This window comes from Vitis vinifera, chromosome 12 (assembly GCF_030704535.1).
Source record: "Vitis vinifera cultivar Pinot Noir 40024 chromosome 12, ASM3070453v1".
NCBI classification, from domain to species: Eukaryota; Viridiplantae; Streptophyta; class Magnoliopsida; order Vitales; family Vitaceae; genus Vitis; species Vitis vinifera.
The window spans coordinates 1,511,323-1,529,023 of record NC_081816.1 but is presented as its reverse complement, the minus strand read 5'-3'; the positions used below and the strand labels follow the sequence as shown (position 1 = coordinate 1,529,023).

General features: G+C 32.6%; 1 protein-coding gene across 2 annotated transcripts; it reads left to right on the top strand.

Moving 5' to 3' along the window:
- Window positions 1–1,590: 1,590 nt before the first annotated feature.
- On the top strand, window positions 1,591–9,247 carry LOC100257514 (uncharacterized). 2 transcript variants are annotated; one of them, XM_002283139.4, is made up of 9 exons: window positions 1,591–1,709; window positions 4,873–4,988; window positions 5,220–5,308; window positions 5,393–5,531; window positions 7,475–7,549; window positions 7,780–7,901; window positions 7,981–8,056; window positions 8,230–8,289; window positions 8,918–9,247. In XM_002283139.4, the coding sequence occupies exons 2-9, from the start codon at window positions 4,875–4,877 to the stop codon at window positions 9,044–9,046; spliced, it is 804 nt and encodes a 267-aa protein (XP_002283175.1). In that variant the 5' UTR covers window positions 1,591–1,709; window positions 4,873–4,874; the 3' UTR covers window positions 9,047–9,247. The 2 variants fall into 2 exon arrangements, with proteins under 2 accessions (XP_002283175.1, XP_010657106.1); XM_010658804.3 differs by having other exon boundaries at window positions 4,758–4,988.
- Window positions 9,248–17,701: the final 8,454 nt, after the last annotated feature.

Below are 17,701 nucleotides of genomic sequence, written 5' to 3'. Positions count from 1 at the left end.
CCTCTATTGAAAGCACTTCCAAAACGGTGTTCAAGATTTTGAGTAGAAATACTTTTTATGATGCTAAAAATATCAATGAAAGTTGCAACAATATGTTTCGAAGCAGAAAAAACAAAATATGCCACTTGGAGTTAAAATAACACAAAATACTGCACACAAGAAACGGATAATGATTATCTCTGGATTCTCAACAAACAAACAAACACCTTCCACAAGAAAGAGGAATAAAGTTTTGGAAAGTCGAGGGCGTTCTTGATGATGTTTTAGAAAACAGTTTTTTGAAATAAAAAATTTATTTATAAACTTAAGATATTAGTATTTTATATTTTTGAAAATAATTTTTATTCATATAACATGATAATGAGACTAATTTTTTTAGCACTCATTCCACCGACAAATTTAAAATTTAAATAAATAAATTAGGAGTGAATTTAAGATTTTTTTTTAAATACGAAAAAGGTTCTATTATTGTCTTATTCCATCATAATTATGTATAATATTAATTTTAAAAATCAATTTAATTTAATTTTTAATTTTCTATTTTAATATATATATAATAATAAAAAACTTTTCAATAAAATAAGTTATCAAAATCATAATATTTTAATTATTTATAAAATATATTTATTTTAATGTGATTAACTTTTTTTAAAAAATAATTTTTTTTAGTAAAATTAAAAATTCCTTAGAAAAGAGTTAAACATAATGAAACACAACCATTACCATTTGTTCTTACTTCCATAAAGGAAGCATGGGTCTTTACGGTAGGAGATTTTTTTTTTTTTTTTTGGTACCAACTCAATACTAAACAAGTCCGAGCTAATTGAATAGTTGTATTAGAAATTCCATATATCGGTTTGCCATAAAGGATATAATTAACAACTTGAAGGTGCATATTATCCCTTTCTTGCAAATACCGTGTGCTATTTCATATGTGACTATGGGTCGAACCAAAACAAAATACTTTTTCTTGATAGGTGTGATCCCTGGATATAGATCCTAAATTTTCAATTTTTTCTCTTCCTTGGATTTTTTTTCTCGTTCCTGGTGGTATCAAGATGTCGATGTGCTGGAATATCTTATTTGTCTCTCTAGGAAACTGATATCTATCTCTATAAAAGATTTTAAGTTCAAACCTGTTTTTTTTCCTATATTAGACAACTCGTATCAAACTTATCCCGTTGTCATTCATAATTATTTATACTATGTAATTATTAATTAAAATAACCTAGACAATATAATGATAACAATTTTAAATACATTTAAAGAAAATATATAACAATTCTCAAAATTATGCTTTGATAGCAGCTGAAAACTAATTTTGTTTTGATTTTGAGACCAAAAAAGCTCGAACAGTCACTATCATAATATAAGAATTCAAATTCATGGGAGAAGTGTACATTAAATGGGGAAGGTTGCAGGGTTGCAGCCTTAGGCCCCTTTGTATAAATTTTTAATAAATGGAGGGTATGGAAACAAAAAAGAGAAGAAAAGGAGCAGACCACAGTTTTCGCACGTGGTAAAAAGGAGCAGTGAGTTTTCAAGTTTTTATAGTGACTCACTCCCTATAAATAAATTATATCTAAATTTATTATCAGTTTATCACCACCGTTACCCCCTGCTCTCGCTCTCTCTCTCTCTCCTTTTCCGGCGTTTTCCGGCTAGATTTCCTCTTTTTCCGGTCAAACCCTCATTATTCTTCCTTTCAGGTGACCCTCTGCGTCCTTCTTTCCTTTAATCTTACCATGCTTTGCTAAGCCTCTGTATGGTTCCCGAGAAAACAGAGGCACAGTAAAATGGAAGGAATATTTGATTCCTGTGTTTGGTCTGGCCCTAAGATGGGGAAAAACGGTGGTTTTTTTTCTTTTCTTTTAGTTCTCTGTGTTTCTCGGCGATCCAACAGGACTTGTGATGTTTTCTGATCATCTTGAAATGAAGCTTTTGCATGAATATTTGTTGATTAGCTTAAGGTTCTTCTTCTTGTTGAATGACGGGTTTGTGGTGCTTGGAATTGATAGTATGTTTTGGCACTTTAAAGCGAAGTGATGATAATAATTTCTGCGAAGTATACTAATTATAAAGGGGTTTGATAATGATAATTATGTTTCCTTACAAGATACTGATACGAAAATTTCTAATTCTTTTGGGGATTATGCTGCCTTGAAATTATTAGTGATAGGGAAAGAAAAGTAACAAGAAAAATTAACATCTTAACAAAATCATACCAATTCAGCAGCTCTCTCGCACACAATTTGATTATTGTCTGTGGTGAATGCTTTTGCTTTTTCTTGGTAATGCTTCTCTGACATGAATCAATTGTGACCAATCAAAATGTTTTCCGGGGTCTGGAAATGCATTCTTATTGGTGAAAAATATATCTTGGTACTGTCTTATAACACAACATAGTATGGAAATCAAAATAAAATCTCAATATTCTGTGTTTGGGTGAATGATTAGCTATATATGCAGAGATTGAAATGATAGGATTTATATCTTAATAGTTACCCTTATGCACCAACTACATTTAGCATTGTCACAGTCTCTTAGAAATGTATGTTTGGCTATTCTTTTTAAACTTGATTTCCATTGTCAATCATATTATTGACACTTCTTGTAAGCATACAGTGACTCACAATGATCAGGGTGTTTGATGAACTTGTTGAGCTCTACTGAATGATGCTTTACTATAGATATAGGGATGATGTTGCTTATGATGTGATTACATACTTTAAATTTGTTCTATCATGCATTGGCTGAAAGAAACTATGGAAAGCTCCAGTACCTTTTGTCAATAATTGTTACAAAACTCTCAAGACATATTAAATTCCAAGTATCTTTTCTCAACTGAAGGAGAAAAAAAGGAGACATGGGGGAGTACTCTATTTATTATAAACATGAAATAGTTTTACTATTATTATGAAGTTGATATGCATGCCATGGGTGGTTGTTATATAATATGCTAAGGCTGATTTCATCAGTTGAGACTTATAATTGTTGAGTATCGTTATTGGACCAATGCATTCACCATTTTGTGGACTTTAAGTTTCAGAAGTTAAATAATTGATTTAATGAGCAAGCCATGGAACTTCTTATCTTTAACAATGGTTATGAACCATTTTAAATCAACAATTTTTGCAGCCTTGTATAAAGTTTTGTTCTAAGATATGATGGAGCTAGAGGTAGTTCTTTTGAAATTTTAGTTGCAACATAATGTGCTCCATGTACTTCATCATCTAAATTCAGAAAAAAAAAATGTCTATGATTTGTGAACTATGTTGAAAAATTGTGAAAACAAAACATGAAAGATTTACCTACTTTCAGTTCCTCCTATGTTGACTCTCCTGCTCTACAACATAACTAAAAATTTCAGATATGACAATGATTAAAACAAAACTTTCATGATATAGAGGATGGTTCTCTTATAAATTACTTGGGTATCCAAATTTCTATTGAAAGAGAAATTACTGACAAATGTTGTCTTAATTCAATTATAGATGATTTTTTATTCAAAGGACTATAACTTAAGGTTCATGATATATTCTTTTTTCATTTTTTTTATTTGTGTAATCCTTGATTAGATATGTGTGGAATATAATCTTTTTATCAAATTTTTTCATTTTTTTCTCCTATGGAAAACAATTCCAGTACTTTAGTGATCGAAGAAACCCTCAGTAGGTATACTTTTATATGAACTTAATTGGGTTGAAAATTACTTTTGGTGTAACATAATCCTAGCTTGGAACTCCTTTTACAGTAAGAATATATATAATAAAAATCATTGTAAACAGAATATATTGTTCCCCTAGCTTCACTGCCCTTGAGCTGTTGAGGCTTACCCTTTAGATCAAATTTGTATGATCAGAAAATGACTGTGAATTCACTCAAAACAATAGGCACATCACAAAAAAAGAAGAAGTGAGAATTGTGTATATGAATGAGTTTGAGCAAAATGGGAAATAAATAGAGGAAAGGACCTTCTTTTCCACCATTTACAGGAAAGGGAGGAGGAGGAAACATGACAAATACAAAAATTGTGTATCCTAAAAGCGAGAATTGTCAGAGGCTTGGAGATGGCGGTGGTCCTGCCAGAAGATGAATCTGCTTAACAGAGTGCTCCACCTGTATATTTGTTTGGGAAAAAAAAAGTTCTAAATGCAGTTATACCAACTGGAGGAGCCTTGTCTAAGAATTTTTCAAAATTTTACGGATCTCATGGCCCCCTTCTGATCCTCAGATAGTTCAGCCCCTGATGTAGCACTGAGCATTTAAATTCTACTTACTCCTGTAAAAGGAATGCCTATATACAAGCTTGGTTTTGGTGTTGTAGATGGACCATATTCTTTGGGTCTTTACCAGTCTTTTGAGATTGAAATGTGTCAATTATTGAAAATGACTATCCTTTTTTAGGGTTTGCTTATCAGATTATTTAGCCTTTTTAATAGCATAGCCTTTTCAGAGATGTAAAAGGGTTGCTTGTTCTGCATCTCATTTCGTCTTTGTTCTCTCTCTTTCTCTCTCTCTCTCCTCTTTTTTTTCTTTGGATCTTGGGTGAAAAGCAATGATGTAATGTTCTATCCTTTTCCTTAAATTGTATAAAATCACAATAATACCCTCTTGTTTCTGACAAAATATTGATTTTGGTTACTGCACTGGGCTGTTGAGTACTATCATTTCAAAAATAGCAAGTTTGAGATTTATCTCACCTTAATTGCTTATGCCATTTCCTTTTGTATATTCTTCCTTATTCATTCACAAAGAGAAAAGGAAGGACAGAGATAATAAGAGGATACAGAAAGTTAGGCAACAACTAGGGCTTCTTGTTTGCAATGTTGGCTTACTAGTAAGATGTAATGCTGGCTTCTAAAACAACAGCTATGGAGATCAAATCTTACCAGAATCAGGCTGAAGCTCTTCTTAAGGAATATGTGCTAGCAGATTCTTTTATACCCTATGCTTCGATTATCGGTGGTCTTGTTGCTTGCAAGATGGTATGTTCTCATCATTCCTTTTAATGGTTCCAGTATAATAGGTGCACATAAATTAGTCCAATTAGAGCTATTATTTACATTTTGCTGCATATAAAATCAAATCTTAGTTCTTTAGGTTTTCCTTTTATTATTTTTTTTCTTTTCTTTTTAAAACAAGTTTTGAGGCTCTTTTTACATTTTATTTTTATTTTTCTATTCCTTTGTTTCCTCTTAGAATTCTCTCTTTTCCAGGTCTATGATCTTACTCAGTTGATCAGTGCAGTTCATTTTAAGAGCTTTTCCAGCCTTTCAAAAGTCCAACGTAATGAGTGGAATAACCGGTGTGTAAATATTTCCATTTAGTTCAAATTTATTTATCTTACATTATTCTATAATTTTTATATCTGTCTTTACTGTTGTTGCAGGTCTATATCTACTTTCCATGCCATTTTTATTACAGTTATGTCATTATACTTCGTGTTCTGGTCTGATCTTTATTCTGATGAACTACTTGCGGGCTTTGTTACATTTCGGAGCTCATCACTATCTACATTTTCTTTGGGGGTATGATTATTTCTTTTTTTCCCTCACCTCTTTGGGTTCTTTTTCTTTATTTGAACCTTTTAAGATGGTCTTAGGTCCTTATTTCTGTTTTATTTAGATTTGGGATATCTTTCATTCTTGGCTTTGTATAATGTACCTTTGGGAGGGCAAAAGGACTGTTTTAGTCAGAACTAGAGCAACAAAATAAGCAGCATTCTTCTACTGTATTTGTTACTGACAAGAAACAGAATAGTTTCCTTTAGCGCTATCTCTTCCAGGTGAAAAGAAAAGAGACCTCAATTGATGTCAATTTTGTGGAAAGATTGAGCTATTTGTCTCTCATTGTATTAGATATTGTTTATATAGTGGTTTTTGTTGGCTATTGAATTCATTCACTGAGTTTTTGCCATTTAAAGCCTACATATTTAGTATTAAGGCACTTGAAAACATGTTTTGGTAAGGTTATTTCAGGCGAAAATGTATACAAATTCAGGCCTTAAAAAATGTAAATTAGGGCAATTCTATAGCCAATCAGATATCCACCTTTATATATTGTACCCTTTTCAGCCGAAATTATGTTGCTTGGTAAAATGTGAAAAATATGTGGCAGCAAGATCAAGTGGAAAGCTAGAGCACTAGTTAATACTTACCAGTTGAAGATGTATCTAGAAGACTAACTTTTCCAGTTGAAGATTTTTCTTAAAGAATTGGATTGAGGCCAAGCTACTAACTAGTTAATAATTAATAGTATCTAGTTCACCTCTATTGGAGAAAAGCATGATTAGGTGGATCAACACTTCATTAAGGAAAGATTCAAGTAGCAACAGATTTGTACTCAATTCATGAAAACTTGGGATTAAATGGCTGATGTTCTTACTCTAGATATGACTAGTTTTGTTCCATGTGATGCTAGGCAAGTCAGGCACATGTAACGTACAGTCGCCAACTTAGGAGTTTTGACAGTGTAGTTGGTTAATAAGTGAATAGTAATAGTCATAAATTTCTCATATTTTCTCTTCTTCTTTTTTCACATTAGAAACAGAGGCTATAGGGTGTTGGAGTCACCCCTACCCAAATCCCCCACACCTCTTCCTTTTCTCTATTGTTCTCTTGTGTTTTTATTTCTTTTCCATCAAACAACTCTTTCTACAAGGTTACACATTTATCTGCCATCATCTAGTGTAACTGCTAACAGCTCAAGCTGCCAACTGCAATTATTCAGGTTTAAGTCTTGAGAGCTATCACTTCCTACAAGAGTTCTGGAGATTAGGACCATACATGACCGAGGCAACTCTGCCTTAAGATGATTAAAATGGTTGCCTTACCCATTTAAACAAAGAAAAAGAAGACAAATTTTCCCATTGTTCCTGTTCTAGATTTTTCTCAATTTGTAACATATTATCTAAAGGTCTCATGATAATGTGTTGTTTCATACTAATGAAAACTTATATAATACCAAAGAGAACTAAATTTTTTCATAGCATTTTCTCATTGTTTTAATGTTACAGTCAAAGTACTAACGAAAAACACCTCAGTCTCATATATCCAATGTCGATGAAATTTTTTTGAAGGCTTCATTAGTTTAGGCCTCATTAAAATTATTGCATTTTTCAATTCTGACAATTGGAAAAAAGCTTATTATCTTTATAGGGGTTGCACTTGAACCTTTTAGCTATTGATTCAAATTTTAAAACTGTAATTAGGTTGTTTTCCTTATCATAGAATGCATTGAAAAGAAAAGCTTCTCTGTATAAATAGACAAATATATATTCTAATTTACTTATTGTAATAAAATAGTGAATTTTTTTTCTTGGGATCCTCTATCCAACTCACCTGTCACTAGACGCAACTTTTGTGAACCAACAATGGCTAACAACCTTCTCCTTGTGGCAGTGTTTACATTACCTCCTGTTATCCAATCTGAGAAGCAAGTATATGTTTCATATTTTGATGTGTTTTGACAGGTTTCTGTTGGTTACTTCCTTGCTGATCTTGGGATGATATGTTGGTTTTATCCATCCCTAGGCGGAATGGAGTATGTAAGTACCCTCTTTTGAGTGTTTTCCCCCCTTTTCCATTCTGTGATTTAAAGAAAAAAAGCCTAATGTACATTTCCATAAGATGGTGGATGTGTGTGTGACCAAAAAATAGAAGGTGCAAGCCTGGGTTGTGGTGGAGGTGGGGGTGGGAGGAAAGTTGATGTTTTAACTTGTAGAAGTAAAAACTTGAAATTGGTTGGGAAATCAAGGCACTGACATTGTCATTTCAGGTGGTTCATCATCTTTTATCTATAGCTGCAGTGGCATATGCAATGTTGACTGGGGAAGGGCAACTTTACACCTACATGGTTCTTATCTCTGAGACAACAACCCCAGGGATCAATTTGAGATGGTAACACCCAACTAATAAAATGAGTTGACAGGTTTTAGTTCTGCTCTCTCTTTTTTGATTTGCAACTTGGGTTTGTAAGGTATCTTGATGTTGCTGGAATGAAGAGGTCCGGAGCATATGTCATGAATGGGGTTGTGATTTTCTTTGCTTGGCTGGTGAGTAAAATCAATTTACTATTATTTGTTGATTTAATATCTTCTCTTTTAATTTTTGTTGTTTACTTTGTATGATCAAGTTATGGAAACCATTTTTCGCAAATCAGACATGTAGCTTACATTATTAGTCTTTATTCCTTGACCTAATTACTAAAATATAATGTTTTCTGCAGGTTGCCAGAATACTCCTTTTCATATACCTGTTTTACCATATCTACTTGCACTATGATCAGGTAATAACACTCACTACCTACAAACCTAGGAGGAATTGTCCCATGGAACCCTTGTACACTGCATAGCAGAAAGTGCCTGCATACAATAGAAAAGCAGCACAGATGCTTGATTTTATTTTATTTTATCCTTTCTATGAGAGTTGCTGGCTTTTTTTTTTTTTTTTTTTTGTGCCTCTTTTCATTCTAGGATCTCAGGAGATACAGTTTTGTTGTATGGCTTGGGCTTGTTTTGCTAAATGTGCTTATGGATACACTTCCTGTTCTATGTTTTTAAAATTTTTTTTTTTTTAAAAAATGAACATAAAAAAGTTGTAGTAACTTTTATAGAAGATACAAGAAGTATTAAAGGCTTACATTGAAAAAGTAATGGTTTTAAAACCTGTTTTAAAAATTTGAGATATCGAAAATTCTTGCAATTTAAAGATTTTTTGAAGTGCTTTTTAAAGGCATAAGTTAGATTTATACTTTTTGTATTAGATGCTCTATTTTTATATAATTTTTTATTTTAAAAGTAAAAAAATAAGAAGTGTATCCAAGTAGGATACTAAGCTCTCACATATGCCTATGAAGTAGTTGTGTCACCTACTAATGATGGCCTAACCATAATGTTGTTTTCTCATCCAAACAGGTTAAGCAGATGCACAACATTGGGCTATTCTTGGTAGTAGTTGTTCCATCAGTGCTTGCTGTCATGAACTTGATGTGGTTTGCCAAGATCATAAAAGGATTGAAGAAGACATTGACCAAGAGACAATGAGGCATGCTTTCTCTTTATTTGGGTCCTTTATCTTGTGCATTCTGTCTCCCTCTCTCTCTCTCTCTCTCTCTCTCTCTCTCTCTCTCTCTCTCACTCATCATAAGAATGTATAAATGGAAAAAGAGGCCACTCATCATAAGAATGTATAAATGGAAAAAGAGGTCTGAAGCTAATTCATCATTGGGTAGATCACCAAAGCAATTATTGTTTGTGATTCCATGGAAGTCATACATCATTTTTTGAAAAATATGGCTGTTGTAATGCCTGGGAAAGAAAATAAAATAAAATCAGTGATGATGGATAAACGTGTATATTCAGAAATGACCTGTAGAGTTCACGTTCCCAGGAAGCCCTAATTTTTATTGTAAACTTGCAAATTGGCTGTGTATTTTATTAAAATCACCCGAGGATTTGAATCGTCGTGGAAAGGGATTTTGTTCATAAAACCTGTATGAAGTCTTGAAACATGTTAAATATGTCTCCAACAAGAAGACACTGCACTCAGCGAGGGAGGATTCACTTCATTTCCCAATGCTTGAAAGTATCTTTGTTCTTATAAAAATGAGACATTTGTGACCTAGAAAAAACAAACTTCAATTGGATGGTGGGTTTCCAACCACTGAGATTTTTATGATCTAGAAAAAACAAAAACCTATGCCAAGGCATTTTGTCGTTTGTTCTGAATTGCAAGTGGGTGGTGTAGATTTCCAACAAGCAAGATGTTCACGACCTTTTTTTTTACAATTGGATTGTGGATTTCAAAGATGTTTAAGACCAAAAAAACCTGAGGGGTAGTTCAGTTGGTTTGGTATTGGGTTTGTTCTCCAATGGTCACAAGTTTGAGTCCCCTCAGGACCATTGGAGGTTTACTCGATCATTAACTTTAAGGTCTTGTGGGATTAGTTGAGATGTGTGTAAGCTCGGACATCCATGATTAAAAAAAAAAAAGAAAAAGATGTTTAAGACCAAAACAATGAAATGCATACCACTCAAAAACATACTCACATGTTTATGTTAGTATATAGGTGTAAAGAATATTATGTTAGGTTTTTAAACATATCTGCCTTCTTTTCTTGGCTTCCCATGAACTAATGAAAGTAAAGATTTCGAAAGATCTAGAAATCTTGATGGCTTAGCAACTAATAAAACTTTAGATAGGATAAGAGGGGATAATATATCCTATATATTATGTATTTATTTTTTCATCAAGTTTTTTTTTATTACTTACTTTTTTTTTAAAAAAAAGTTTGATTAAAAAATTAAATTTGTTAATAAAATAGAACTAAAAAAAATATTAATAAAATATATTGCAAGATAATACTAATATATATATATTAAATATTTTAGTCATGAATATTGTTAATAAATAAATAAAAAATAATTACTTACTAAAGTTTAAATTATTGAGTAATATCTAAATAACAATAAATGTAAGAAAATTTTTATATTTTTTAATAGAATTTATTGAAATATAATATAATTTTTATTTTAAACAAATATCAAATATTAAAAAATAATATATATTTCATTTTATTTTACAAACTAAATATACATATATTGCATGGAAATGATACCTAATAGGATATGATTTAGAAGGGTATGCATACCTATCAGAGGGTATCGATACAATAATACCCTTCAAAATATCGAAGGTCGATATCCCGTCTCCTATTTCATCTCGCTATTGCAGTCGCGTTTGTTTTAAATATTGGTTTTGGATTTGATTACTGGGATGTGGTGCCAGCAAACTACATTGCTAGTAATAATATATTTAGCTATGCATTATATATATATATATATATATATATATATATAAGATTCATTAAATAAATATCATTTATGAATTTATATTATAAATATTATCTATATATATAAATAAATTATATATATACCCAAAACGAGGTAATATGCAATAAAAACATGAATTATGCCAAAACTCAAAATCAAATAAGAGAAATAAGAAATTAACAAAGATATTTAACAAAGAAATTTAAAGAAAATGAACAACAAACTTTATATTACTTAACTTGAAAATTACATAGCTTGAAAACCATACTTATAAGGAGAAATAGAGAAGTGGAATATCTTACAATGGAAAAGGCAAGGAAAAGTTTGAAGAATGCTTTGGGCTTGAAGGCTTACATGATGAGAGATAAAGAAAAGAAGAGAGAGAGCTTAAGATAGGAGAAGAATGAGAGAATTCACCGTGCTTACAACTGAGGAGTTGGTCTCATTAAATAGCTGAAAAAGGAATCTTAAACAATACAAAGCAATAGACAGAGTACTGTATGTTTTTTGACTTTTGTTGTGAATGGTGAACTCGTGAATGAATAGTGAATCGTAAAAGCGAACAGTAAAAATGACTTTTTTACTGTAGCACTTTAGACTTTTCAACAAGGAATCTTACTTTCGGTTGAGTAATGATGGCTAACAAGCTGCTTTTTGAACTGTAGTATCATATGTTTGAGACAAATTTGCTTTCAGTGTTGAAAACTACTTAAAGCTTTATTGGTGGAGAATATTCTTGTCAGTGGAGGAGTATGCTTAGGGGAGAGTGTAATCCTTGCGATGCTCATCCATTAACTTAGAATCCTCAGTAACGAACTTGGTTGGTAGATGATCAATTCTCTTACTATAGAAAATCTGGTGAAAAGGATTTGCAGCAATGAGATAACCCATGTTCTTTGGATATGTTTCAAAGTCTTTACTAATAATCCGAACTCTTCAATGTCTAATATGATTAATAAGGGGCTCAACACAAATATCGGTAAATTCCAGAGGGTAAGACAACAAAGTTGGCCTTCTGTTTTGATAGTGAAAATAGACATTGTGCTATGCAGACAGAAGACTACCAACTGATACCCACTCAAGAGCTTTGCTGATGATGATGGCATTTGTAAATTTCTGGTTCGACTTCAATCCTTGTACAAATCCCAAAGCCATCTTTCTTCCAAAATTAGTTACTTGATTTGGATCTGAGCAAATAAGATGATGAACTAACCCATAGTCTAGAAGTAATTTTGGGGTTAGGATTAATTCCTCATTCTTAAAAAAAGAGGTTGATTGGTAGATAATAGTGCAAGTCGAGGCAAACCCGACTGATTGTGAAATTTCTATTGCATTTGCATAAAATTTGCTTAATGCCTTGTTGGTAAATAAGAGGTTCTTTGATAGTTCTACAAAGTTTAGAATCATCAAATTCCCTATCTTTGACCAATTTTAAGCCTGGGACCCGAAGACCAAGAGTGGCTGAGAGATAAAAATGAAGATCTTGGAGATAAACTTAAATAAAAACTTATTTTTCTTCAGCTAAGGTCTTGGTTTTTTTCAAAGATTAGGAAACGGACATCCTGCTTGAGAGAATACAACATCTCATTCTTATGAAAATACATTCGTAATTTAAAGTTATTCCACTCATCCTCACTCAATTTTACTTCATCCACCAGTGGGGTGTGGATTGCTTATTCTCACAATTTTCCAGTGGGGAAAAGGAGGCTTGAACTTTAAGCATATCCTGCCGACTTTTGAGAAAGTCAATTGTTTCAAGTTTCCTTTCCAAAGTCTTGCACCTTTCCTACAAATCACAAAGACTTTTGAGATAACCAGATAAGGGGTTAGTATCATTAGAGAGTGGAATTGTGGGGAATGAATCCTTCGCAGAAGGTAGATAATTTAAACTTGCTATTTTATCCCTGATAGGGAATGTGGAATGCTTAGGGGATTTTGAAGAAATAGGATTTTTGGAGAAGTTGCAGGAACCCGCAACTTCAAAATGTTCATAATAATGCGACATGAATTTCTCAGAGAGAGTTGAATGGGATTTCTTAGAATCTGGAGATTTCTTAATGAGCTTAAGAGGTTGTTTTTCTTTTTTTTGGGGGTTATGATCTTGTGAATCCTGCAAAAATTCACAAGTTAAGAAATCAGGGATTGAATTATTTTCTCCTTTAATATACTCAATTTGAAAATCAAAATTGCTTAAAATAGCTTGCCATCTAGCAAAAATATGCTTAGAAGTTATATTCATTACATAACATCCTTTTGTAAAACTGATTTTGTAGATTTGCAATCAACTCTTAATAAAAAATTTTGATTTAAAATATCATCTTGAAATTTTGAAATGCACAAAACAATGCTTAAAATATCCTTTTTAATGGTACTGTAGTTGAGTTGGGCATTATTCCAGGTTCCTAAAGTATACCTAACCAACTTCTCTTGGTTTCCATCTATTTGCTTAAAAATCCCACCATAACCTATGTCTGAGGCATCAATCTCAACAATCTTAAAGGCTTCTGATTAGCTAAGGCAAGACATGGTAGGGTCTTGACTCTGGAGTTGATTGTCTTGACAATCTTGGTATGGTCCTCATTCCAAGGTACTAGAATCTTCTTAAGTCTTTCCCTCAAAGGAGCACAAAACTGGCTTAGATCCTTAATAAAATCTAACACATAATTAAGGCTTCCTAAGAAACGTTGCAATTGTTTCTTATCCTTAATCTGATCAGGAAACTTATCAGAAAACTCTATTGACCGTTGAATTGGGGTAATGGTTCCTTGGTAGATATAATGAACTAGGAATCAAATCTTGGTCTGAAACAGATTAATCTTAGTGGTTGACAAGCTTAAACCATTATTCTTAATAGTTTGGATAAACTTATTGAGATGCTTCTAATGTTGCTCTACAAAAATAGAGTACACCAAAACATCATCAATATAAACAATGATGAAATCAGAAAATTGGTTAAAGATTTCATTCATTATGTTTTGGAATTCTGAAGGTGCATTCTTAAGACCAAAGGGCATTACGTTCCATTCATAATGTCCAAAAAGAACCATAAAGATGGTCTTATATCTATCTTTTTCTGCAATCTGGATTTGCCAAAATCTTGATTTCATATCAAACTTAGAAAAAACTTTAGATTTAACTAACCTTTGAAGGAGGTCTTTCTTATTTGGAATAGGATACCTAATCCATCTTAATGCATCATTAAGAGGCTTGTAGTTGATTACTAGTCTAGGAGTTCCTCTTTATAATTCAACTTGTTTCTGAACATAAAAGACTAAACAACTCCAAGGGGACTTAGACTTCCTTATCAACTTCTTATCAAGAAGATCTTGGATCTCCTTTTCAAAATAGCTTAACAACTCCTTATTCATCTGGATAGGTCTTGCTTTAGTGGGAATATTCTTTTCACTAAAGTCTGGCTCATAAGGTAGTTCTACCTCATGCTATTTCGTGTGCCAAAACGCATTAGGAATGTTAGAGCAAACTTCTCAAACAATCTCATCCTTAAACTTTTCTATCGCATCTTCAGTTTTCTTAACTTTCAACTGCTCTTCAATTCTTACAAGATTAATTTCCTGATTTAAGAGATTAACTTGGCTTTCCTTAGCTTGAATCGCCTGATCCCTTAAGGTGTTTATACTCCTCTCATCAGGTGGGTTGGAAAATTCAAATAAAATTTCCTTATCTAAGAGTGTTGTTCTTATACCTTGGTCATCTACCCTAATAGGATAGATGGTGCTTAAAAAGGGGATTCCAAGGAGAGTTTTTTCTTTAAGATCTTTAACTAGGATGAAAGTTTGCTTAATACAAATGTCCTAGTTATAGACATGAGCATTTGATAACTTGTACTTAATGACAAGTCTTTTACCATTGGCTCCTGAAAGAGTTTGTCCGTCTGGTTTTTTCATAAAGCTGGGTAGGTACAAGACCTTCTTATAGGCGATTCAAAGTTGCTCCTGAATCAATCAAAGCAATAATATCAAGAACAAATTTATTTTTGATTACTATAGTAAGAGAGACTTCCCACCTCTGGAAAATAACACTACTGATAATATTCAAGTATGCATTTGCTTCTTCATCATTAGCTTGTGAGGATTCTGGAACCTCTTTAAGGTTTTCCTGGATATCATCAAGATTTCCTTGTTTGACAAAAATCCTATGGATTTGTTCTTGGAGGTCTGTAAAACCTAAGCTTGTGAATTGTCTTAAATCCTTAATTTTCTTCTTATACCGTCTTACTTCTTCTTGAAGATCCTTAATGGTTATGTCTTTGGGAGATTGTTGGTTAAATCCTGTTAAGATTTCATTTAGGTTATAAGGATTATTGTCCTCTTAACTTCTTGCTTACCGACGGATTTCTTAAAGACTTCATAAAGTTCTTGCTTAACTTTTTCATCTTCAACTTTCCTTAAAACATCTAGGACAAGTTCTTGATCCTGACTTATGACATTTATAGTCTTAGGTTTGCAATCACAATTACCCTTAATGCATTTTTCTTAATCACTAGAAGTTTGGCTTAAAATCTCACCACTACTATCTAGTTGATTAATATCATCTTCATTATCTGAATCAGTACTTGATTTAGACTCTAAGAAGTTTAACATTACTTCATAAAGCATATATTTTAAGTCTTCTGAGACATTCAAGTTATTAATTTTCTGTCTAACCCTACAATCTTTCTTATAGTGGCCTACCTTACCATACTTAAAACAAACTAGTTTAGATTGTGAAGGGGCTTCTAACTTTTTCTGGGCTTCTTTGTTCATCATTCTTTGGATGTGCCTTGATCTTTTAGTTTCATTCATCCTGTACTTTCCATGAGTACCTCTCTTGCTATGATAAAACTTTTCTTTACTAGGCTTTCTGCTTACTTGTTTCTTACGTTTCTTAGAGGGAGGCTTGGTTTCTTTTTGGTTAAATCCAAATTGGCTACAAAATGAACCAAACTCATTCTTGTAGATCCTTTGTTCATTTTTCATCTGTTGCTTGAGCTTAAAGTCATTGCACAATTTAATTCCTTCTGCTGTGACAATGCTTATGATCTCTCCATAAGTAAGCTTATCATAAGGGATTTGTCCATTAAACTGTTCCATTATCTTAATCCTAATTCTCTTAGAGAAAAGTCTAGGTAGTCCCGAGATGAATTTTTCTTTCCAAAAAGACTTATTATAGTCTAATCTTAACATGACTTTGATTAAGAAAACCTCTCTATACCATCTAAAGTCATGAAGCTTGGGACACTTAAGGTTGGTTAAGAGATCTGCAATCTTGTCCTTAATCTTTGCAGGATCTCCAATGAAGTGTTTTGATATTGAAAAGATTAGAGTGGCCACTGCATTCTCTATATCTTGTCCTTCTTTGTCCTTAACCACTTCATTTTCCTCATTAATCATATAGGCTTTTAAGATACCATTCCTATCTTCAAATGTGAGATAGTTATTCCACCATCCTTTTAACTGATCTGTAAACCCAGCAACAATTATTTGAGCCATAGCTTGATTTGACAGTCTATTGTTTAACTTATAGGTTGTACTAACCATGGTCATTTCTTGAAGCTTAGTGAGTATGTTATACTCAGTCATACCATCTATATTCCATTCATAGATAGTACCACTAGTGTAGGAAGCTTGAGTATACTAGTTCTTTCCTCATATTACATATCAAGAAATGTTGGTCTAGGGTAATAATTCCTAGTCTTAGGTGCTTCTTGGTTATGGATAATCCTTAAAATTGTTTGATTAGGAGGTTCCTTAAAGATCTTGATTAGTTCATCAGCCTTTGCTTTAGAACTAATTTCTTCCTTAATCACAATAATTCTCCTATGAGAAGGTTGAGGTGTCTCAGGGACAATTAAAGTATCCTTAACCTTTTGGCTAATCCTATCAATCAAAGCTTGATCAATATGAGGATTTTCCTGGAATTTTTTTAGAGAATTTAAATGGCTTAAATGAAGGCTTATTATCTTTCTTAACAAACAAAGTCTTAATGTGGTCTTAGGTTTCAATGATCTCCTCAACCCTGTTGAGTTGATCACCTAGAGTCTTAAGAAACATGTTAGTGTAGTTGTTATGTTCCATGATTCTTTTAACATCTACAATACTATCAGTTCCTTTATCATCTGACTTGGTCTAAAAAGGTGAAGCTTTAACTATAGTTCCATTAATGTTCTTTTCTATCTTAGCTTCAGGAGGGTGAATGGATTCTATGACAGTGTCATCACTAGTTTTCCATACCTTAGTTTTAATGGATGTGTTATTAACATGCTTACCAAGGTAATCTAGGTATTCCTCTTGTTTGAAGAGTTCAAACTAGATCCAATACTTAATGTTTTTCTTTTCTTGTCTTAAGTATATATAAAATTCTTCTTGGTAGAGGGTTCTAATGTCCTTAGGGACTTTACTAAAGAACCAAACTCTTCTTTCCTTATTGGCTTCAGAATAGAAGTCATTTCTTAAGAGTTCCTTATTAATCTCAAATTCCTCATTATCTAGGCTTATTGTGTTAATCATTTGTGAATACGTAGGAGATATATCAGGAGATTCATCCTGACGTGATCCTTGGGTAGACTCTTTTTCCTTTGTGTAAAAGGGTCTGGCCTAATTGGTGTGACTTCTAACACCTATTAGCTTAATGTTCTTGGGATTAGCTGAAATGTATTCTTCTTCTATCCTAGTGGTTTTTACTGGGATAGATGAACTTGAAGCTCTAGAGGGTTCATAATCTGAAATTTTAGGGTTGCTAGAATGATGAAAAGGGTTGGAGAAAACCAAATCTCCTCCTCCATCAAGATATTGAACAATCTGTTCAATCATTTCAAATCTTTGCTCTATGGCTGGAACAACATTAGCAAAATGCCCAGTTTCAATAAAC

Bases quoted from the DNA above. Each gene is read 5' to 3' on its own strand.
- LOC100257514 (XM_010658804.3), top strand. From the start codon at position 4,851: ATGCTGGCTTCTAAAACAACAGCTATGGAGATCAAATCTTACCAGAAT. The intron at 7,550-7,779 runs GTAAGTACCCTC...TTGTCATTTCAG, and splicing joins CCCTAGGCGGAATGGAGTAT to GTGGTTCATCATCTTTTATC. The intron at 8,057-8,229 runs GTGAGTAAAATC...TGTTTTCTGCAG, and splicing joins TGATTTTCTTTGCTTGGCTG to GTTGCCAGAATACTCCTTTT.